The 24,909-nt window shown below is 34.3% G+C and overlaps 1 protein-coding gene across 4 annotated transcripts in view; it reads right to left on the bottom strand.

The window, feature by feature from the left end:
- The window catches only part of LOC114946141 (uncharacterized), a 176,386-nt gene that overhangs the window by 69,403 nt on the left and 82,074 nt on the right, over positions 1 to 24,909 (bottom strand). For 3 of the 4 annotated variants that reach the window (XM_029322571.2, XM_029322573.2, XM_029322572.2), the window contains exon 2: positions 1,324 to 1,541. In XM_029322571.2, the coding sequence (XP_029178404.1) occupies positions 1,324 to 1,541 (218 nt within the window). The remainder of the gene's footprint in view (positions 1 to 1,323; positions 1,542 to 24,909) is intronic. The other variant, XM_085489184.1, reaches the window with a different exon arrangement.

The following is a 24,909-nucleotide window of genomic DNA, read 5'->3' as shown; positions in this document are numbered from 1 at the left end:
GAAACATTAAATTACTAATAATCGGCTAAGCCAAAGCACTATTATTTTTGTGTCGACAAATCGAGATGTTTCTAAATGATCGTACGTAACTTTTTGCATTTATAAGAGTACGTAAAGTAGGGGAAAAATAATCGCGATAGAAAAGATTGCGGCAATCTGGAGTCTGTGTAAAATCTTCCTAAAGATAACAACGAGTGTACTGCGATTCATGCACGAGGTCACGCATCCGAGCAAAGTTTACGAGGCTTGAAGCGTACGGAGATTCCTCCAGGAAGGAGGGGTGGATCCGGTTTACGATTCTTTCCGGTTTGGTAACCATGCGAAGTAGAAGGAAGACGAGGATGCGCGAGAAGAATATATATCATCTATGTATGTGCTCCTCTCTGGATTAGAAATAAGGAACCAATAAATGTAAAACGTTGAATAAAGTTTCGAAACGAGAGAGAAGCTCGAGAAACGAAAAAGTGTTATCGCGGAAATCGAACAGATGTGAGCAATGTAAGTCTCTCACAGTTATGGTAGGTACAATGAGCAATCGTGTAATATGTCAGTTATAATAAAAGGGATGTATAACGCGTTCTGATATTTGATCGACGTTTGGATTCTTTGAAACTTTCGAGTTTAGGCAGCTCGGAGTTTAGCCCGTGAAACTTCCTTTCGGCTGCTGAAGAGGCAGAATCGGGAGATAATCGGAATCTAAAGTACGTCCAAATATTAAACTTTCAGCGGAAAGATAGGATCATGTCTTACCAAGTCTTGCAAATTTGCAAAGTTCGCTACGTTATTACACGAGAAATACACGAGAGTTTGTGTATGTTTGTATGTATACGTGTGTAATCAAGCTTTTAACTTACGAAAGAAACATGTCACATTAGCGCTTATTAAATTTCAAGATTTACAATTATTTAAGACGTTAGGATTATATACATAGTTATTCATATGTATAGTTATTAATTGAGAAAATAAATCAAATTGTTTTATTAACAGGATGCTGAATAATGTAATTAGAACTTTGAAAAGTTTTAATTACTCTTGAAAAACAAAGAAATAAAATATAAATGAGCAAATTAAACTTCTGTTTTCGCGAAGATGCGCGATAAAACTATATATATATATTTCGAAAGAAGAAAATCTCATATATATAATCGTCTTAAAATTTTATTCTCAATTTCTTCCTTCATTTCTCTCGCAAGTCAATTAAAACGATTAACGCGTTACGATGCGGCAGCAATTTTCGGCTATAGAACTAGAAAACGGCGCGCGCGCGCGCTCTCGCTCAATCGGCATCCACCAGCGGGAAATGAGAATTTCATTGGCACATACCTGCACTGATTGCGGCCAGATGCACGTGTGATTCGTCGGCTCGTCTTCCGCAATCATCGGGGCAACGGACGAGTTGCATTTGCTGATGCCGTGCATTCCCGTTCTTCCGTATTGAGCGTGTTCGACTAAGATGGTCGTGCCGGGTGGACATTTCAATGTCATCGTTTCTTCGTCGCAGGCTGCGCGTTGATAGGTCTTCAGGGTGCCTGACAACAAGGCTATCCAGTTTAAAAAAAAAAAAAAGAAATCCACGCGACGCGGCATAAAAATGGAGAACGTATAAAATTGCACACATAATTGAAATATAAATGTTGGAGAAATAAATGGTAGAAAAAGCGTGCGTTAAAATAAATTGCGAGGTAACGTGGAAGCCGTATATAAATTATAGTAGGATATAAGAGAGAAGACGCGCGGAAAGTTGGAACGGTCGGATATCGAAGATCGATCGATAAACCGTAATGACGTCGCCGCCACAACAGTGATTAATTTAAGAGGATCGGGAGTAATTAATGAGTGGATCAGCCGAAGTGGATTGGTTTGGTGGGAGCGGGCACGGATGTATCAATGGCAACAATTCGCCAGCGAAAGCAGCGTCGATTCGTTTACACACGATACGCGGTTTAACATAGCGAGGCAAGGGGAAGCAGCCAACATTTGCGGAATTTAACGCGGAGATCGTTCGTGACGATGGAGTTTGCGGACGGGACCGCAGACGTTTCAGCATGTAAATGCAGATTCGCGCGATAATTTCGCGAGCGGGGGCCAATAAAAGGGACGGGCGGGAATAGTCGCAGAAGTTTCCGAGGAAATGGCAAAATGATTGTAGCAGTGCGTGGTAACAGTCCGCGTGCGGAAATAACGCGTGACGAAACCGTAGAATATCCCGTATTATTATTCCGCAGTATAAAGTTTGCGACAATTAGGGCGAGCAATTTCAAATAATGTTAATATCAGGCATTCGAACATATTAATAAACGACATCATTTGCAAATTTCCAATATTTTTCCAAGCAAACGCAAAAAACGCAAAATGAAGCGAATATATGGTAAAATATGTACGTATATAATCATGTATAATGTAACCATCACCAAGTTAGTGTATTACCGCAGGCACCATCACCGTAGTTAGAGAGAGACAGAGGAGTCGCCATCACCAGTATTATCAGTAGTCATGGATGAGCGCAGCCAGCCGATGTTCCGATGAGACATGAAAAATAAAGCAGATAATGATGTCTGTTAGTCACGTCCGAGAGAGAAAGAGAGACGCGAAATATGCAAATTCTTCAATATTTCCCAAGCGCATCCCAGCGAAGAGGATGGAATTGCGCGCGGAGGAGTAAAGTCGATAATTCACGCGACGACGAAGGAACATCTGACCCGGTATCGGTAGTTCCTCTCGCGAACGAGACATTCGTGGTAACGCGAAGGTAAAGTGCGGGGATACGCTTTCCAATTTTGTTGAGTAAATTTGTAGAACCCCAAAGAAGAGCGCAAAACTCAAATTCCGATTATTCTCGCATGTACTCGCAATTGTGTTGCCAACTGTTACGCTCCATCGCAAATATTTGACGCTCTCGAAGATTTCATTAAAGACACGAAGATCCCTTTTCTTGTCTTTTCAAGTATTATTTATATGTGTACTTTTGTGTATTCTCTCGTTCACGCGCAGGAATTAACTAATGCAAAACGTTTCGATTAATTTTACCAAAAGCCCAAAAATAATGTATAAACAGTAACGGAATAATAATAAGAAAAATAAATAATAAAAGATAGTATTTAAAATTTAAAAGGTAGTATTAAAGAAAGTAATTTAAATTTTCGTGAAAGTATTATTTATGTGTACTTTTGTGTATTCGTTCACGCGCAGGAATTAACTAATGCAAAACGTTTCGATTAATTGTACCAAAAACTCAAAAATAATGTAACGGAATAATAATAAGAAAAATAAATAATAAAAATAGTATTTAAAATTTAAAAGGTAGTATTAAAGAAAGTAATTTAAATTCTCGTGAAAAACGCGACGTTATAAATTTTTCAGCAAAATGCGATTATGTGTTAACAAACGGTTGCATAATTTGTGACGTTGCATTGCATAATTCGTCGTCCCATCCATCGGCAAGATTCGCGCAATAAGTGTCGAGACACGGCTTGTGAGAGAAAACACGGCGTTTTCCCGACGTGGTTGGCACATCGTCTTGGTAACGACCCCGTCTTGAGAGCCCCGGCTCTAGATTATATGCATAAAGCCAGGCACCGCAAAGAGTAATGCATACAAACGATTGTTGTGCACCGGCAATAACAAACCCCGGGGTCCGCTATTACATTCCGTGGCCCTCTCCTCGTAGCGCACGTTCGTAAATCAACGAGTATGCAAACTGTAAAGCGCTGAGCTGCGCCGGCAACCACTCGGAATCTTCTTCAGGCTATAGGAGGACTCGCGCTGTAACTCGACTACGTGATTGGAATGACCGAGCGATCCGATATGCCTCCCTTGATCTCCGAAGAATGCGCGTATACAATTCACAGGGTAAAGAATGCAGGGCGAAGTTTCGTATCGCGATCTGATTAGATTTAATCGCCCAAGTTTCTTCCAGTTCTTACGTACGCCGGTGTACATACCGATGTTCTCTTTCGCCCCCGTTTATCGAAATGATCAGACCGCCGATTATGTACAAATTATCGGAGAAGAAAAACGCAAAAGAGCGCAATAAAGTTAGGACAACGCTCGAAATATTTTTGTAAAATTGCTGATTAACTTTGCATCGCTTATTTGTAATATATTCGTGTCGCTTGTTTATTATTTAATGTTTTAATCCAATTTAAAATATATATATATATTTTTGTATGAAATATCGAAGGTTGAAACTCATATTTCACATAGCTCTAGGGAAATATATATAATCATGCATTCTTTCTTTCACACGTACTATTTCATGTATTTGAAAATATACATTATTCTCCGTTTCTCTCTTCGTCTAAAAATTTAAAATTATTACATCACTTAGTTTCTATATATGTATAGTAACGTTCGCTGTGTAATAAAACGAAAAAATTCATGGCACCTTGTCATAATTTGCTTGTTAAAAATGAAGTCATTTCATACGAAATATTAGCTATTCTAATACACTTAATCAACGTCTATTCGCCGCCTTGCATGTATATGCAAGTAGATAAATAAAAGTATATGAAAATCCTACGCGCGAGACATGCTCTTATATTACCAAAACTGGGTTAATGGTTATCTCGAACAACAGCTTATTCTGATTTATCTTCTATAATTATGATGAGAGCTTGCACGGAAATTAAATGCCAGAATATCATGGATTAATCAAACTTAATGACATTTGCGTTTAATTATTGCATTTCAGATATTCAAATGATAAATACGCATATAAATCGCAAAGTCATGAAAATTATTATAGGACATTCGTTAATTAAATGAAATGATTAATGAAAAACCTATTTTATATATTCACATGTGTATTATATAAAAATCAGAATTATTGTGTATTATGGGAAAAAAGATAATAATATTTAAATGTATTAATCGTTAAATTAAATATGTGCTCATAATTATTTATATAATTTTATTGTTCAAGTTTTAAACTGATTTAAAAGTCCTATGTCTTTAGAGAAAGAGAGAGAGAGAGAGAAAACAATTATCTTGGAAAAATCGTAACTTATCTGCAGCTATCGTTCTATTGGGAAAAAAAAATAAAACAGAATATAATTATTTCGCATTATATTTATCGAAAATTTTCAGTAAAAATATTTTTTTTTACGCAAATACTTTTAAACAGCAGATGTCCTCAAGGCGATTCCGTTTTTACCGAATGCTCTTTTCCCGAGACATTCAATTTCGCTCTCATCCTACCTCTTCGCTGCACGAACATCGCGCTCACACTTTTATGGCGACAAGCTGTAGAATAACTCACGGTCGCGGAAGTAAATTGTTGCGCTGGTAACGGATGAACACACGGCGGAAGTAGAACGGTGGATTCGAATGTTTATTCAGTTGTAACCTTACGAGAGCGTGACTTCCGCGGAGAGCGCACATTATTTAAAAGGTTCATTTATCCGATAGAATCGTGTATCGAATCGAGATGGCGAGAGGACAAAAGCTGGAAAACAACTTGTAAATTCGCATAGCTTGACATGAATGGCACGTCGATTTCTATTTTCGGCATGTTGCTTTTTTTTTATCACATGACTCTCATCTAGATCAAGTATCACTTCGTCACGCATATCGCGTTTAAAAGAGAGAACCAATACCGTTATTTTATAACAATAATACGTATAATTACATTGTTCACTAATCATTTCAATTGCAAGTGCAGTGATTTTAAATACAGATATAATGAAATCTGTCCCATTCACTTGATAATATATTAAATATATCGTTTCTATTCTTCGTGCTTTATAGTGGACGGAAAATGGCTAATCCGATCTAAATTTTTAGTTCCGACACATTTTTACTAGACAATTGTGTTAAGGATGACGCAATATTTCGCGATGAAAGATTAATCTAAATCGAACGCGCGCGTAGAGATCGACTTAATTCGTCCGGCTGTAATCCAAGGTTTAAGGTTCCTCGAAACGAAAGCTTACCAGAGGATTAAAGTATCGTTGTTCCGATAGCACGAATACCATGAAGCAGTGTAAACATGTCGGAGCCCAACAAGGAAGTTTACGAATAATGATTGTACAGTTTTCTAACAATCGTGCGCAATTACAGTGACACTTAAAAATCATGGAAAAAATCTCGTTCTAAAATAAACGTAGTTAAATTTTTTTAAAACTTGCTCATCCTTATTTACTTTAAAATTCTCACTATATTTATAATATTTTTCAAGATTTTATCTAATAAATAATACACATAAATATTTTGTTAAAAAAAATGAGTAAATATTTCTATCAGTAAATAGTAATATAAGATAAAGCATGATTCAAATAAAATTGTACGTCGTGTAATAATATAACAATTAAATATAATATATTAGGCCAGCTGAACGAGCAAGTTAATTATTGATTATAATTAATAGATGTTATAACAAAATGTTTATTAAAATTCTTACAAACATTACGTTCAGTAGTTACTACAAACGGCTGCAATTTACGGTGAAACGGGAGAACAACCATTGTTTGAATTTTCTTGACGTATCAATAAAAAGTATTAATAATATCATTCATTTGGATTGATACCAAAAAGAAACATTCTTAGGAAAAACTTGTTCGTTCAGCTAGTCCAATATATTATATTTAATTGCTATAAAGCATGATATTTTGTAAAATGTGATATTGTCTATATCGAGAAATATCACGATCACAAATTTTATTTCATTAAAAGATAATGATTTGAAGAATGGTATAGAATATGGAAATAACAGGAAATGTTCTCTGCGTATTATTTATTGAAAACAGCGCTTTCATCGAAATATACGCAGAAATATTTCGTTTCATTGTAATCACAATTACAATAATGTCTATTTGATTGCTACACTAATTAAATCCTTCTAACTTTCATGACATATGCGAGCGATTACATTTTGCTGCTCGTACGAAACTTCTCTTGAATCTAATTGTGCATTAATGTGCGTTTACGAAACCGCATAAGCACGATTTACGATATTCTAGATTAATTTAACAACCAATTACACCAACAAAAACTATAAACTATAACACTTGATAAGCATGCCGCAAAACTTATTCGCAATGCTAAATTATCCAATAATATTATAATAATATTAAATATATACAGGGTGTATCTAAATAAGTGCAAAAAATTTTAGGAGATAATTCTTTGTCAAAAATTAAGGGGTGTTTCTAATATGTATAAACATATATTCTTATATCCTGAAGAGGAGTTACACTTTTTTAAAAAGGAAGGTAAAAATTAAGTTTTTATCTTTTTTCTCAAATTTCAGACAAATTAAAAAAATTAATTAAGAGTTTAACTAGGCTCTGTAATATATAAATATAAATTTAACATATATAAGATAGGCAATAAGAGCCAAATCGCGGATGACAGTGCGTTATTCTAAACGAAACTAAATTTTTTCGTTAGAATTAAATACCTGTGCACAAGGCACCAAATTTTTACTTGGACACGGCCAAGATATAAAATTGGAATAATCTCTACAAGAGATTTTTAATTCCATGTATCCCCTATTCCCCCTAAAGAAATAAAGTGCGAGAGAAAAATATAGATCCGAAAGTCGCAGAATCATCCGCGATTTGGCTCTTATTGCCTATCTTATATATGTTAAATTTATATTTATATATTACAGAGCCTATAGTTAAACTCTTAATTTATACACGCTGGCTTAAAGGCGTTTATTTACCAACATTAATATATATAACAGAGAAAAGTATAGAATCGAAAGGATCTGAATAGCTCAGTTGGAAGAGCAGTCGCCCGGCAAGCGAAAGGTCTCGGGTTCGATTCCCGATTCTGCGACTTTCGGATCTATATTTTTCTCTCGCACTTTATTTCTTTAGGGGGAATAGGGGATACATGGAATTAAAAATCTCTTGTAGAGATTATTCCAATTTTATATCTTGGCCGTGTCCAAGTAAAAATTTGGTGCCTTGTGCACAGGTATTTAATTCTAACGAAAAAATTTAGTTTCGTTTAGAATAACGCACTGTCATCCGCGATTTGGCTCTTATTGCCTATCTTATATATGTTAAATTTATATTTATATATTACAGAGCCTAGTTAAATTCTTAATTTATACACGCTGGCTTAAAGGCGTTTATTTACCAACATTAATATATATAACAGAGAAAAGTATAGAATCGAAAGGATCTGAATAGCTCAGTTGGAAGAGCAGTCGCCCGGCAAGCGAAAGGTCTCGGGTTCGATTCCCGATTCTGCGACTTTCGGATCTATATTTTTCTCTCGCACTTTATTTCTTTAGGGGGAATAGGGGATACATGGAATTAAAAATCTCTTGTAGAGATTATTCCAATTTTATATCTTGGCCGTGTCCAAGTAAAAATTTGGTGCCTTGTGCACAGGTATTTAATTCTAACGAAAAAATTTAGTTTCGTTTAGAATAACGCACTGTCATCCGCGATTTGGCTCTTATTGCCTATCTTATATATGTTAAATTTATATTTATAAAAAAATTAAACTTAATGGATATTTTTCATTAATAAAAAGGATATTTATTAATATTAAAAAAAATAAAAACTAAAAAATGTTTACTTTTCTCTTTAGAAAAGTGTAACTCCTCAGGAAGGGCTTATATAAGAAACTCCTTTTAATTTTCGACAAAGAATCATTTCCTAAAATTTTACGCATTTATTTAGATGCACCCTGTATATATGGGTGAGTGATATAATCTTAAAAAATTACATATTCAATATATGTATATTTCAATAAGTAAAACAAAATTTAAATTAAAAAATAAAATTTAAATAATTCACAGGGAGTTTAATTGTGCAATTGACAGTTTCTTTGAAGAAATTCTCGATATTAAGCATGCTTCTATTTCATTGTGTTAGTATTTTATACACATAACCAACTCTTTTCTGTAACACATAACGCTGTATAAAGCTTTTATATATGTACAATTTTCAAGCTTTTATTCGCTGCTTGAACTACTGAAAAAATATGTTCAAAGCTATCACGATATGTATCAAGTTTATTTCGATGTGCAAACGTATAAAACATTTTATTGAAATACGGAATTATGGAATTAAGCTGAATTGTGTGTCCCGTATTCGTGTTGACGAGTATAGATCGTGAGAGAGAGAAAGAGAAAGAACCAATGGCTAGTTCAGATTTGCAGCTAGATTCGATCAATGCTCGTCCCGATTCCATCGTAACGGAAACCGGAAGACGTGCTGCTCGAGCTGCTTACGAGGCAGCTTGTACAAAACTCGCCCCGTAGCGCTCGTTCTGTAGAACAACTAAAATCTGGAAACGATGCCAACTTTTCAGAACTCAACCAGCTAGAGCATCGCACTCGTTTCCTCTCTCTTTCTCGCTTCTTATCGTTATACGAGTATAGCCACTCGGACTTTTAGCTTTTTGTGCTTTCCACATTAAGCGATCGTCACGAGTATCGGACAGCAATTTTATAAAACATCGCAGTAGGAATTTAAAAAATCGAATCTTAAGAAATAATTTGCAAATATAATCAAATTGAAAATTATTATTACGTTGCAATGTATATTTAAACTTTACATTCGCGAATGTGCGATGTTTCATTTATAAGATATCAAATAATTTTATTATTCTTATTTTTTGAAAAAGAAAAGATGCAAAGAAACTTTTAGAGTTTTGATATTTAATGTAATTAATATATCTTGTCGATAAAAATTGTATAATATTTATACGATTTTTTATTATCATATTATTTCGCTCAATAGCTTATTTAAAGTAGGAAACTGTCTCGAACTTTAAAAGCCTCGTTTACGAATCGATCGAAATTTGTGTAACGAGGTGGAATAAACTTTTCTCTCTGTAACTAGACGTCAGATTATAAAACTAATATAATAACATTATGACATTCATCAAAAAGTTAATTCTATGGAGATGTTCAGAATAAAAAAAATGTCACTCGAATGCTACCATTTGATATTTTCTACAAGTGCGTTTCGAGAGATATTTATTATACTATTCTCTTTTATATAATTAATACCAAATTCTGCGAAATATTATAATATGCAAAGTAATATAATTAAAATTTCGCGGCACGGTAAACTAATATTCCATTTTGTTCATGCAACAATTAACCGAAAGATATTTATTGACGAGTTTCATCGGCGCGTTTTTGTACGCGTCCATATGTGACGCATACAAATTTAAAATTTAAGGCGACGCATTCGCATTCGGATATTTTCAGAGAGAAAGAGAGAGAAACAGAGAGAAAACACACGGACGAATAATTACTGATTATCATTTAGCCATTGTTGGAATTAATGGATATTTTCCATGAAAAAGTAACGCGCAATCGATTTTGCGCTTGTATGTATGCTTGTACGACACACGTTTAATCTGCACTTCTGTATTTTTAACAGTTCATGTTACGCTACATACAACCCGTCCCTGTAACATGGGGGATAAATGGCTATTATTGGATGTACTCAGAGAAAAATAGTAACCTCACCGCGCGTGAAACTTGCGCACAATTTACGAACTAATTGAAAATAAGCGCCTATATAAACGTATTTTATCGACAACGTGAGTTTTAAGCTTGATACGTCGGGACAACGCGCGTATAAATTGTTATTGATCTACATAGTCAGGGTTAATGGATATTTTCCAGCGGAGTATAATAATGAACGCACTGAAAAGTATGAGTGCGCTACGCTCGGATATATAATTTCATTTCTCCAATAATATTATTTCTACAAGCTGATATAATTTTAAATATTAATCATCGATTGTAAAAACTGTTAATAGCATATTTCTTCATAAAAAAAAATCTATCACGTTATAATTATAAATACAATAAGTGAAAATCCTTTAAATATGTATTATATAGCGATAAATTTGTCAGTGAATTGAAGATTTTAAATATAATCTTCTTGCAAGCAAATGAAAAAAAGAGAAGATTATTTCGAATTCTGCTGTTAAAGCTTGCGGAATATAATTGAATATAATCGGATTTTTATTCTTTAATTTGTTGACGTTATCAAAGTTTTAATAAAACTTTCTTTGAATAGTTAAATAATTATTATGTCAGCAAACAAAAGGATACCATAATAAACCTGAAATTAATATAATTTGAAAATTAGAATATTGCACAAATAAAATATAATTAAACTACTTAAAAGGCTCTCTAAATATTATGAAGTATATAAAGAAATGCTTTCCTATATTGAAGATTTTGTTTCTACAAACAATTAATATCTTGCAGATTTTGTTTCTACAAACAATTTTCTCCACAATTATATAAAAATCTTGACTATATAAAACACCCGGCAATTAATATTCAAAACTATATCAGCTTTCGGAAATAATATTCCAATATAAACGTTACAAATGTTGGAATATAATATTGTTAAAATACACGGCCAATCATCCATACCCACATTTACCCTACACTTACAATACACACTACACGTCAACATATACATACATAAATTCAACTATTATATATCCTATCAACTACTATTTATTAAATTAATCTATAGCAAAATTAATTAATATATTTCACCACATTCTAATGGAATGTATGTATATCGTACTCAATATGACCTATTATTCATATATACATCAGTCTAAAGATTTAATTAATTGCGCAATCGCCGGCACAACCATTCTCTCGTCAGCAGCAGACCGCATTTAAAATTGATAGACTCGACCTGACAGCGCGCACAAATTGTTATCACTTATTATCCGCCGGATAATGATATTCTTCCCAACGGATTTAATCAGGACCTACATCCTCCCGGTCGGATGCCGCGTGTGAGGCTCTGTGAAGTTGGCACGGCTTTTTTCGATTTTCAAAAAAAACATATGAGTTCTAGTAGCACTTTTAAGAGTTCTAGAGTTCCTGATAGGTTTCGCAAATAGTTCTGTCAATTTGAGGTCAAAAAACGAATTTTTTAAAAATGTCGTGCTAACTTCCCGTAACACGACACTTATGCAAAAAAAAATTTTTATTCGTGTATATCGATAGATTTCGACGAGATTTAGAGTTCCTGATAGATTTTAACAATAGTTCCAGCGAACTATGCATTCTACGAGTTAAAAAACAAAATTTAAACGATATTTATAAAAATTTTATCTTGTTGTGCTAATAGAAATATTCATTTCTCACGGCGCAGTTTGCGAGCTCTAGGATAGTTCTGACCTCCAAAATAATGTTCGACAATAGTTCTGTCGATTAACCATAATTAACTTAATTAATTAATAAGCTATTATAGCACGACATCGCGGAAGAGTGTCGTGCTGGTAGAAATATCTATTTCTTTGGGCGCATTTTACGAGTTCTAGGATAGTTCTGACCTCCAAAATAATTTTCGATAATAGTTCTGTCGATTAACAGTAATTAACTTGAATAATTAATAAGATAATTATAGCACGACACTCGAGCAAAGGGTGTCGTGCTGAGTATATATCGCAGTTCTAGGAAGAGTTTTGGCTAGTTCTCGTAGAGTTTTATGCTCTGCAATTATTTTTAAAAATAGTTCCGGCGATTAAACATTTTTTAATAATTTTTAAAATTTTTTAAAGTCCGATTTCAACACGACACTCGAGCGAAGGGTGTCGTGCTGCGTATATATCGCAGCTCTAGGGGGAGTTTTGGCTAGTTCTCGTAGAGTTCTATGCTCTGCAATTATTTTTAAAAATAGTTCCGGCGATTAAACATTTTTTAACAATTTTTAAAATTTTTTAATATCCGATTTCAGCACGACACTCGAGCAAAGGGTGTCGTGCTGAGTATATATCGCAGTTCTAGGAAGAGTTTTGGCTAGTTCTCGTAGAGTTTTATGCTCTGCAATTATTTTTAAAAATAGTTCCGGCGATTAAACATTTTTTAATAATTTTTAAAATTTTTTAATGTCCGATTTCAGCACGACACTCGAGCAAAGGGTGTCGTGCTGAGTATTTATCGCAGTTCTAGGGGGAGTTTTGGCTAGTTCTCGTAGAGTTCTATGCTCTGCAATTATTTTCAATAATAGTTCCGGCGATTAAACATTTTTTAATAATTTTTAGAATTTTTTAATGTCCGATTTCAGCACGACACTCGAGCAAAGGGTGTCGTGCTGAGTATATATCGCAGTTCTAGGAAGAGTTTTGGCTAGTTCTCGTAGAGTTCTATGTTCTGCAATTATTTTTAAAAATAGTTCCGGCGATTAAACATTTTTTAATCATTTTTAAAATTTTTTAATGTCCGATTTCAGCACGACACTCGAGCGAAGGGTGTCGTGCTGAGTATATATCGCAGTTCTAGGAGGAGTTTTGGCTAATTCTCGTAGAGTTCTATGCTCTGCAATTATTTTCAATAATAGTTCCGGCGATTAAACATTTTTTAATAATTTTTAAAATTTTTCAATGTCCGATTTCAACACGACACTCGAGCAAAGGGTGTCGTGCTGAGTATATATCGCAGTTCCAGGAAAAGTTTTGGCTAGTTCTCGTAGAGTTTTATGCTCTGCAATTATTTTTAAAAATAGTTCCGGCGATTAAACATTTTTTAATAATTTTTAAAATTTTTTAATGTCCGATTTCAACACGACACTCGAGCAAAGGGTGTCGTACTGAGTATATATCGCAGTTCTAGGAAGAGTTTTGGCTAGTTCTCGTAGAGTTTTATGCTCTGCAATTATTTTCAATAATAGTTCCGGCGATTAAACATTTTTTAATAATTTTTAGAATTTTTTAATGTCCGATTTCAGCACGACACTCGAGCAAAGGGTGTCGTGCTGAGTATTTATCGCAGTTCTAGGGGGAGTTTTGGCTAGTTCTCGTAGAGTTCTATGCTCTGCAATTATTTTCAATAATAGTTCCGGCGATTAAACATTTTTTAATAATTTAAAAATTTTTTAATGTCCGATTTCAGCACGACACTCGAGCAAAGGGTGTCGTGCTGAGTATTTATCGCAGTTCTAGAGGGAGTTTTGGCTAGTTCTCGTAGAGTTCTATGCTCTGCAATTATTTTTAAAAATAGTTCCGGCGATTAAACATTTTTTAATAATTTTTAAAATTTTTTAATGTCCGATTTCAGCACGACACTCGAGCAAAGGGTGTCGTGCTGAGTATATATCGCAGTTCTAGGGAAAGTTTTGGCTAGTTCTCGTAGAGTTTTATGCTCTGCAATTATTTTTAAAAATAGTTCCGGCGATTAAACATTTTTTAATAATTTTTAAAATTTTTTAATGTCCGATTTCAACACGACACTCGAGCAAAGGGTGTCGTGCTGAGTATATATCGCAGTTCTAGGAAGAGTTTTGGCTAGTTCTCGTAGAGTTTTATGCTCTGCAATTATTTTTAAAAATAGTTCCGGCGATTAAACATTTTTTAATAATTTTTAAAATTTTTTAATGTCCGATTTCAACACGACACTCGAGCAAAGGGTGTCGTGCTGAGTATATATCGCAGTTCTAGGAAGAGTTTTGGCTAGTTCTCGTAGAGTTTTATGCTCTGCAATTATTTTTAAAAATAGTTCCGGCGATTAAACATTTTTTAATAATTTTTAAAATTTTTTAATGTCCGATTTCAGCACGACACTCGAGCAAAGGGTGTCGTGCTGAGTATTTATCGCAGTTCTAGGAAGAGTTTTGGCTAGTTCTCGTAGAGTTCTATGCTCTGCAATTATTTTCAATAATAGTTCCGGCGAGTAAATATTTTTTAATAATTTTTAAAATTTTTTAAAGTTCGATTTCAGCACGACACTCGAGCATAGGGTGTCGTGCTGAGTATATATTGCAGTTCTAGGGGGAGTTTTGGCTAGTTCTCGTAGAGTTCTATGCTCTGCAATTATTTTTAAAAATAGTTCCGGCGATTAAACATTTTTTAATAATTTTTAAAATTTTTTAATGTCCGATTTCAGCACGACACTCGAGCAAAGTATTTCTACCAGCACGACACTTTTCCACGATGTTGTGCTGGTATCGTACATTTTAAAAAATGTTTACCCGCCGGAACTATTTTTAAAAATAATTGCAGAGCATAGAACTCCACGAGAACTAGCCAAAACTCCCCCTAGAACTGCGATATATATTCAGCACGACACCCTTTGCTCGAGTGTCGTGCTGAAATCGGACATTAAAAAATTTTAAATATTATAAAAAAATGTTTACTCGCCGGAACTATTATTGAAAATAATTGCAGAGCATAGAACTCTACGAGAACTAGCCAAAACTCCCTCTAGAACTGCGATATATACTCAGCACGACACCTTTTGCTCGAGTGTCGTGCTGAAATCGGACATTAAAAATTTTAAAAAATTTTAAAAAATGTTTAATCGCCGGAACTGTTTTTAAAAATAATTGCAAAGCATACAACTCTACGAGAACTGGCCAAAACCCCCCTTAGAACTGCGATATATACTTAGCACGACACTTTTTGCTCAAGTGTCGTGCTATAATTATCTTATTAATTATTCAAGTTAATTACTGTTAATCAACAGAACTATTATCGAAAATTATTTTGGAGGTCAGAACTATCCTAGAACTCGTAAAATGCGCCCAGAGAAATAGATATTTCTACCAGCACGACACTCTTCCGCGATGTCGTGCTATAATAGCTTATTAATTAATTAAGTTAATTATGGTTAATCGACAGAACTATTGTCGAACATTATTTTGGAGGTCAGAACTATCCTAGAGCTCGCAAACTGCGCCGTGAGAAATGGATATTTCTATTAGCACAACAAGATAAAATTTTTATAAATATCGTTTAAATTTTGTTTTTTAACTCGTAGAATGCATAGTTCGCCGGAACTATTGTTAAAATCTATCAGGAATTCTAAATCTCGTCGAAATCTATCGATATACACGAATAAAAAATTTTTTTTGCATAAGTGTCGTGCTACGGGAAGTTAGCACGACATTTTTAAAAAATTCGTTTTTTGACCTTAAATTGACAAAACTATTTGCGAAACCTATCAGGAACTTTAGAACTCTTAAAAGTGCTACTAGAACTCATATGTTTTTTTTTAAAATCGAAAAAAGCCGTGCCAACTTCACAGAGCCCGCGTGTGACCATTATTAATCGCATCTGCAAGTGCGGTAAAAAAACGATATTTTATTTTTTATTAGCAATTCGCGCACGACGCGAAACGTCGATCATCGAACTCGTTTCCTTCGTCATTTCACGCGTTGGCGGCACGGAAGTAATTTCTCTCGACGTTCGCATCAATGATTTTCTCTCACGCGTAGTTCAATTTTCCTGCGCACATCCCGGATGGATTAAACAGAGGAACGAGCAGCATTGCGCAGCGTTTCATCGTGCTCAAAACGCGAACCGTGTCAAAAAACGTAGCGTGCAACAATGCGACGTACTGTCGCGTCGAAATGCATTGAGCTTTCGAAATTGTGTTTCTCTTATCCTTCGATAACTTTCAAAAGACGTGTACTAGTATTTATTAGATACACTTTTTTCGATACTTTATTTTCTTATACCGTTTGCGAAGTTAAAGCAAATATAAATCAAGCTTTCTCGAAAGAGAACGAGAAGAGAAAAAAATTGCTGAAAAATGCAAAGCTGAATAAAACAGATTTCTTAATTAGAAAAAAAAGAAATTATTCTTCGAGATATAGAAGACAAAGGAAAAAGGTACTGTTGAATTATACAATTAAACATGCATTACACGGAATAAAATTTCTTATAAAAATATAGCAGTAAAAAATATTGTAAGTTCTGTATTCGATACGATATTTATTTTTTGTGAGTAGTAAATTTTCAGTTTGTTTTCTCAATAACAATCGGAAGAAACTAAAAAAATCACGAAAGATACACACGCGCACACACGCGCGCACACACACACACACACAATGTATAAAAACAAATAAATTGGAGTACAATAGTAAGTACAGTGTAATTCACAAGCATTATTTGATGAAATTCTTTTTTCACATAATTATACATAAGTTATGGAAATTTATATGGAAAAATTTTAGTATTATAAATTGCTATAAAGGATAATTAACGCGTGCTTCTGTTATTTAATTATTCTGTTATTAAATTAAGAGGAAAGACGACAAATAAATTCTGTAAAAATTTCTGTGTCCTTTGAGAACAAAAATTTTCACTGATTTCATTTTTCATTTGATTTAGTTTGAAATCGCGTTTATTTATCACAACATACGATCGAAGTAACTCGCGTCTGCCACTGACATTAGACACATTTCGCTGAAAGCACATCGGGAAAAGGTAAACATGTTTTATGTAGACTTGTACGGAAAAGACGCTCTGTCAAAATCCTTTCGTTTCTTTATAAAGAAGAAAATATCGCAGTGCATTTGTTACAATTCTTGTGTAACGCCTCAGAATTTTAAGAAGATAAACGGCGGTAATCCTTGAACTGCACTTCGTACAATATACTAATAATATTTGCAGTGTAGTAAACAGGAGCAAGTGCATAATTTCATTCAATAATCTAATTCGAACGCGTTTGACGACAATGTAGAATAATTCTTTTCGTATCAATAATGATTATACAATACAATATTGAAGACAAGTCACTCAAGATTTCGACGATTAACGTGAAAGAAAAGATAGAAATGTAAATGTAAAATCGAAAATGTATAATTCTTATTTTGCTTTCAAAAATATAAAAATTCTTATGTGTATAATTTATAATTATAATATTAATAATATATATATATATATATATATATATATATACATTTATAATTGCTAAGATAAGTATTATATAAATATATAAATATAAATTTTTTAAAGATCAAGTTTATGGATTACATATATATATCGAGGCGTATATAAAATATTAAAGAAATGAAATGGATTCATATTTACACCCATTCCGGTAGAATCCAGTAGATAAAAATGTATCTTTGCAAGGAAAAATGCATGACTATGACACTAAAGAACTGCAGCCCGAGAGAAATCTTCCTACTCTATCCAGCACAAAGAATATAAGAGAATCAGCGCGACCGATATAGCGTTGACATTTTCGATTTGAAATAACATTCTCTCACGATGGTACGCGTCTTTCTGAGTATTACGATGCACAGTATTTCTTGGCGACAAGAAGAAGCGATTCGCACGAAGAGAGTCCGCTGCAGGAGGCACTTCCCGTCCACTTACAAAGAGAAATACGCCTCGACATAAGAGCGTCGTTTTACTTTCTGGTCGGTACAAGGTTGTGTAAAAAGATCCTTGTATTTTTTAACATGTGTTTTCAGTAGACTCGTCTTTCATCTCACCCTGTATGCATCTCTCTTTTAATTCATCTCTCTCTCTTTTAGCGAGATGAGATCAATACACGATCAATTATTCGCTCGTGAATAAAAAAGCTTTTAAGCACGCTTCTGGAGAGTCGAAAATAAAGTATACCTTCAACTTATTGACGACTCGATGTACTCAGACAGTTCTCTCTTTCTCTTTACTTTTTTATCTATAAGCTTTCATTAAAATATGCGCAGGCATGACGCACAAATGCCGCGGATATTGCCCGTCTGTGCTATTTTCGATGGAATGCAGTGTAAAAAAAGCTCCCACTAACCGCAAAGTCATTAATAATGATTTCAAGAGTATGGAGCCTGAGATAATATTATCACAAGTGTGCAAGATGTTCGATCTGAGATAAATTCATGGCAATGAGATAAAATTTTCAGAATAAATGTCGGAATGTAAAATATATGATGACTAATAAACAGGAAATCAAACTATAAAACGATTATTAAAGGTTTCTATATTAATTACATTATTTTTATCAACAATGATCACTCTATCATAATACGCATCCGATATGTATGCATATATGTCATATTTATCTTTGCTAATGAACCGAGTATCGTTATTTGATTAAATATGATTTGATTAAATATGATTGGTTCAGTTCATATACAAATTAAATAATGATATATACAAATATATACAATTATTTATATATATATATATATATATATATATTTAAATTAAATTCTGTTAAATTACTATTAATGTTCGCAGTAACTAAATAATATTATTCGTACGCAAAGTATTTCAAAAATTTTCCTTTTATAAAATCCAGCTATTTGGAAAGTTTTTGTGGTAAACCAAAAGCTTAACGAACACTGCTTAAATGGGAATTACTACACTAACCACTATGTAACATTCTGCTCGAGTAATACTCGTTAATTCCCACTACAATCTCAAGTTTGTACACACCAAAATTTCCCGGTTTCCCTCTCCTACTACAACACAATATAAAACAATAAAATATTTCAAGAGACCGTAACTAAGATCGTTAATCGCGACTGTATTCTTCAATGTATCCTTTGCTCCTCCGGCTGAAGTAGCGATTCGTCGGAGGTCAAAGTCGAATTGTTTCGGATAGCGTGTGCACGTATGTAGTTAATTTTCGACTGTGGCACCCGAGACAAAGTGCCGTCTCGATTGTTAAAGTGAGAGGCACTACCGGTCGTTCTCTCATGGAAAGCACGGTACTCGCCGTATTTACGACGAAGTGGCTTCGTACGCCTCCTATTCGGGTCGCCTGGTACATTAAAAGCTCAAGCTCTGTAAAATGAAAGGAAAAGAGAAGTCAAAGCGAAAGGAAGTAGGGAAAACCAACGAGGTGATGGACGTAAAGTCGAACGACTCGCGATAACAAACTCACGTAAATTTACATAGCGGATAGGGCGGGAAATTTGCGTTGCAGAGGTACACAAGGGAACCAATTGTGTTCTCACTCGTGTTCACGTTCGTTTTTCGCACATCTACGCGATTGCATCTCTTTTTCTCTCTTTCTTTCTTTCTCTCTTTCGCGCGCAAACGCGCCGATATATACTATTATACTTCATTCCATAATATAAATGTAAAATTTTCTTTGTGTATGCCTCAGTTATTTCTCTGACGACTTTTCCTTGATCTATTCAATGCATCAAACGTTGAAATTCAACGTGAAAAAAATTAAAAACAGACACAAGAACTATACAAGAATGAGCTGAACAAGAAGAGGAATATCTAAAATTCCGCGTTGCATAATAAACTTTAAGCATTCGATTCTTCAAAGTATTGCGAGTTCGATAAAAAGGGCTAATCATGTTATACCGTTCTCTCTTTCCCAAGCGATTGCAGTAATTCTAATTACGCACGATCCAACAAGTTCTTTGTCAGACTCAACTAACTGTAATAGTTCACATGGTTGGTGGAGAATGTAACCAAGCCTAGAGAACGGTAATAGGGATGCTGAAAAACTGCAAACTCAGATCGTCGGAGAATAAACTGGCAAGGTTATTTTTCTCCGGTACTTTTTCACACAATTACTTTCGTGAAATCGCGTTTTCGCGCGTTTCACGATTATCTATTATTTCTTGGCGTATTAACGTTTAATGTTAATGTCACCATTGTAAGAAAAAACTTGTGTGAATTTGAAAAAGAGCAGAAATAACAGAGCAAGATTGAAAATTAAGATGAGATAATAATTATAATAAGTATAACTATTTTCTGTTAATTTTTCTATTGACGATAAAATTCACGCTCTTATTTTCTCATACCATATAATGTAGTTATAATAAATTTTTTGCATCAACTATATTTTATAATTTATGTGTGAGATTATGTAATAGCTGATGCACATAATTTATTCTCTCGCAAATTTTACGAGATTATGATTGCACAAATAAATCAAACTTGAATTTTTATTAGAGAGAATAAACTTGTTATTATATTTTTATATTAAATAAATAAGGAAAGTAAGAGCAATGATTAAAAATTCTATATAAGATTTTTGATAAATCGTCAAGTTTTGCAAGTGCACTTAAACCGTGATTTTCGGAACTAACCTGGCTTTAAGCAATATGCGATCATGTTAATCAAACTTCCGACACACGGCAAGGTGAAACGTTTACTATACTTAGTTTACGTTAGTTTACTGTGTGTGAGATTGAACGGGCCCTAAAATATTCACACGGCGGCGCATCGAACGACCACGACACTAAATTGTCGATAGGACTCAAAATGGTAAAAGCTTTGATCAGGCTTACGTCGTGCTTCGTAGAAAGCTTTTAGAAATTAGCAAATCCCTTTTGAAGCTTTATCTTTGAGAAGAAGAGCATACAAAAGAGACCGTTAAATCCGCGATGAAAATTATCGATAAAATGCCAAAAGCAAATTCTGCATCAAATTCAAGAAAAGCAAATTTATATTTTAATTAATAATTTCGTTTTCAAGCACTAAAAGACCATTTACCATATGTTGCAATATATATTGGCAATAAAAATTATATATATTCGATCAATTTTACTTGTAAAATAAAAAAGCTTTTCAATATTGATAATACAAAAGAAAATTTTTTTTTATTCTCTTTTATTTTCAATGCGCATTTTATCGGCAAATAAATAAAAATTAACGCCATGTAACACACACTTACACGGAGGATTATCATCCGCGAGCATAATTCGTTCGTAATACACGATACCAGGGGAATCAAGAAGGAACAATGTATTTGCTGCTTAGTCGTCGACTTTTTGGCGCTTTGCCCGGCTCGGTTTCCGGTCTCGACATAATAGCCACCAACCCGAATCAGAGAGCTCGTATCCGGAAATTTTCACGCGTCTCGGAAACGAGATCCGCAGATCGCTATCGACGTACCCGGTTATTACAGCGCGGAATTTTCGGTGTGATCGTCTCCTCCTGCTCCGACCGAAAATCCCTTTATCCGCGCCTCGTTTTCTACGCGCTGGAATATGTAGAACAGCGAAGTACCCGATCTATCCTCTCGAAACTAGTGGAAACTGGATTATCCGGCCGCGTTTTCGGCCGCGCTTTCAAATTCGGATCGATCGTGCGGAAGAATCGATCATTTTGTACCGCTGCACGAACAATTTACGATTCTTTCCGTCGTGAAATCGTGTATAAGAACCCGTGGAACAACTCGCGAACGCAGAACACGACCGAGACGACGCCCAACGTTTCACTGCAAGTCTGCATAAAACGAAATCGAGTATCTGGCGAATTTTACCGGCAATTTTTCATACGAAAAAATATGAAATGCATCTTTTATCAGCAAACATTTCATAAACGGATGTTGCATTATTACTATTTTTTATATTCCTATCTTTAATCAAATACATTGAAATTACAAAACCCCTGGATGAAAATCTAATTATCATCTTTATTCCACAAGAAACTTTATTAAAGTTATTCAGTTCGTATACATAATTTGTATTTGAGAAATTGCTAATTGATTTCGCAATCTGAGGAATCTCATCTGTCACAACTCGACAATGGGTTTACGCCTGTCACATAAGAGAGCTGAATCGTTAATATTTAATACAAAGCGAGTATACATAATCATAGTTGAAACTTCTTGAAGACCTCTCAGATATGTAATTAATGTCGTACTCAGTCGAGAGTTACGCTGAATACCATATCCGGTTAAATATGCATCCTGGTTTATACTCAGCCGTTTGACGCGATCGTCAACGAAGAATAACTCTCCGTGCGGAACTAAGTAACGAGATTGTCTATACCCGTTGTATTTTATACTAAAGCGGATGTAAGGCGTGCCCGTTTATTTCGCGGCGTTATATGAGAGATTCTACCCGGGATGACGTTAACATGCACAGCGAACGGAATAGTCGATAGCACGTCTCCGCGCTTGTCTTTACGGATAAATTTAAGTTGGACGTGGGTGCAACGACAAAGAGCCATTGCGTCCTTCCGGAACGTCGAATGGCTGTAAGAAAAATGCGAACGTAAAAAAAATGTAAAAAGCCTTTATTGCCGGATGAAATCCTGAATAAGTAGCAACAGTCTTCACATCGTGCAAACTCCCACGCATATGATTACTTTATATTTTATTGTTTATAAATACTTATCAACTTTTTATAAAGATTATTTTTTTAGCCTTTCTTTAAGAAATTATATTAATCTTATTATATAATCTTGCGTATAAAAATCTTTTATCAGAAGCATTGATGCTATGTAAATTCTCCTACGTTTTGTTGTGTAGAGTTATAAAATATATATTTTTTATATTAATTTCACATACATACATACGTAAAATCTGGTAATTTAAAAACTCTAATGCAATAAATTCTCGGTTTACTTTAACAATCTCATGTGCACATTTCTGTCTACGTTAATTAGTTTAAAACTTTTAATGAGCTAATACCCATTCTGTTATATTTTGTCTGTCTGTAATATTTCAAATCTGCGATTGCATTCAACAATGCTGATATATTATGTCACCAAAGTGCAAAGTTATTAATGCAATTCTTATGTTTTACAAGGAAGAAATGTGCGTTGCATGCATAAAAGTCGAAGCCGTATATTTTGCAGGTATTTACTAAGTGCAATAAAGCGAATGAAAAAGTTTGGGAACAAACAAAAAGTAGTGTCTGAATGGAGTAAACTCCTTCTCTCCTGAGGTGTCGAGTATATACATAAATTCATGTCCTACTTTTTCCCCTTTCTCGGCAATTTCGGAGGCAAGAAATTACGTTCTTCGACTTCTATCACCGCTGTTCAGAATCCACTCCCGCCTCGTTACTCAGTTTCGTTTCTACAACGAAGCAATGCATTTTTATATGAAGGATATTCTACGCGTCGAGTTTTATCCCAAAGATACCTTCGAATATACCTATATATATAGAAAGAAGGGTAGATTGTAATCCAAAAATATATGTATTCGATTACGTGCGTATGCATAAATTTAACGTGATTTCATTTAATCTCGATGCCAGGGACATGTTCGAGTTTAATTTATTCAATGTCTACTGGATAAAAAAAATATACACGAGAGAAATAAATTTTATGTCACCCTACATTATACAAATTAGAAATTCCAAACCAGATTTTGAAACGCATCATTGCGTATCAATTTTAGGACGAGTTTTTGTCCCTTTTTTTCGAAAACAAATATGAACTGAAAACTCACCCCACATCGATCATGTGGATTAAATATTTGAATTTAATATTGTTAAAAAAGAACGGTAATTCGCGCGCACGTGGATAAAATAGAAATTTATTGAGATGATTTTGACGCTCTTGAATAGAGGTAATTCCCGGCTGTAATAGAAGCCGATGGTATCTAGGAGACTCACCATTTTCCGAAGCCTTCTAAGACAGCAGAACCCTTAATTAACAAACATAATAGCTTAATTTGGTCTACAGCTCTTAATGCCTTATCAAGCGAGGTTACTGGTACTGATTAAACAGATTCCTATGCTCTCTGCCATGAGACGTAGGAAATTAATTTTCACCGCACCTGTTCAAGGTGTTCGATGCGCTACGATAAGAGAAAAGGGAGAGAGGCATACAATTATCAAGCTTCCTCATTTTGACAAAGACATATTGGAACGACATATTTAACAAATCATTTAACATTATTTAACGTTGTAACTTGTATTACGAAATACATAATGACAATTAAATGTTAATTAAGCGTACGCAATATAATTATCGAAAATATATTATTTCACGATTCTCGATGTCAATATTTTTTATCATTTTAATTACAAATTTTAAAATCAGTTTTAAGATTTGTGATGTGTTTTTGTTATACGTTATTCGCTTGAGAGAATTAATTTTCTTGTTTGTACGTAAAACATTGCGCAAGATACTTAATTTATTTGCGCGTGAAAGAAGCTTACATATATTTATGAGAAAAACGATGATGCTCGTTTATTTCGGTGACGTTAGTGGACGTTAAATAAATTTCGAGGTAGTCGTTTACGTTGCTACGACGAAGGATGGACATGAATTACATCTGTTTTAGAATTCAGGTCCTCGAAAAAGACCTTGGAGAGGACGCCAAAAAAGATGCGACAGTAGCAGGAAGGGAAACCTCGAGAAAGACGACCGTGCTCGTTACGGAGATTTAATTAAATTGTTTCAAAGGTGGCATGTTTAAGCGAGAATCATCGTGTGATCTTTCAACTGATTAATTAACTTCTGGAATCGACAGAACTCTTTCTCTCTCTCTCTCTCTCTCTAACGGTTATCCGA

This window comes from Nylanderia fulva, unplaced genomic scaffold (genome assembly GCF_048542155.1).
Source record: "Nylanderia fulva isolate GAGA-0341 unplaced genomic scaffold, ASM4854215v1 Scaffold8, whole genome shotgun sequence".
In the NCBI taxonomy this organism is placed as follows: domain Eukaryota; kingdom Metazoa; phylum Arthropoda; class Insecta; order Hymenoptera; family Formicidae; genus Nylanderia; species Nylanderia fulva.
This window is presented reverse-complemented; position numbering and strand designations above follow the sequence as displayed.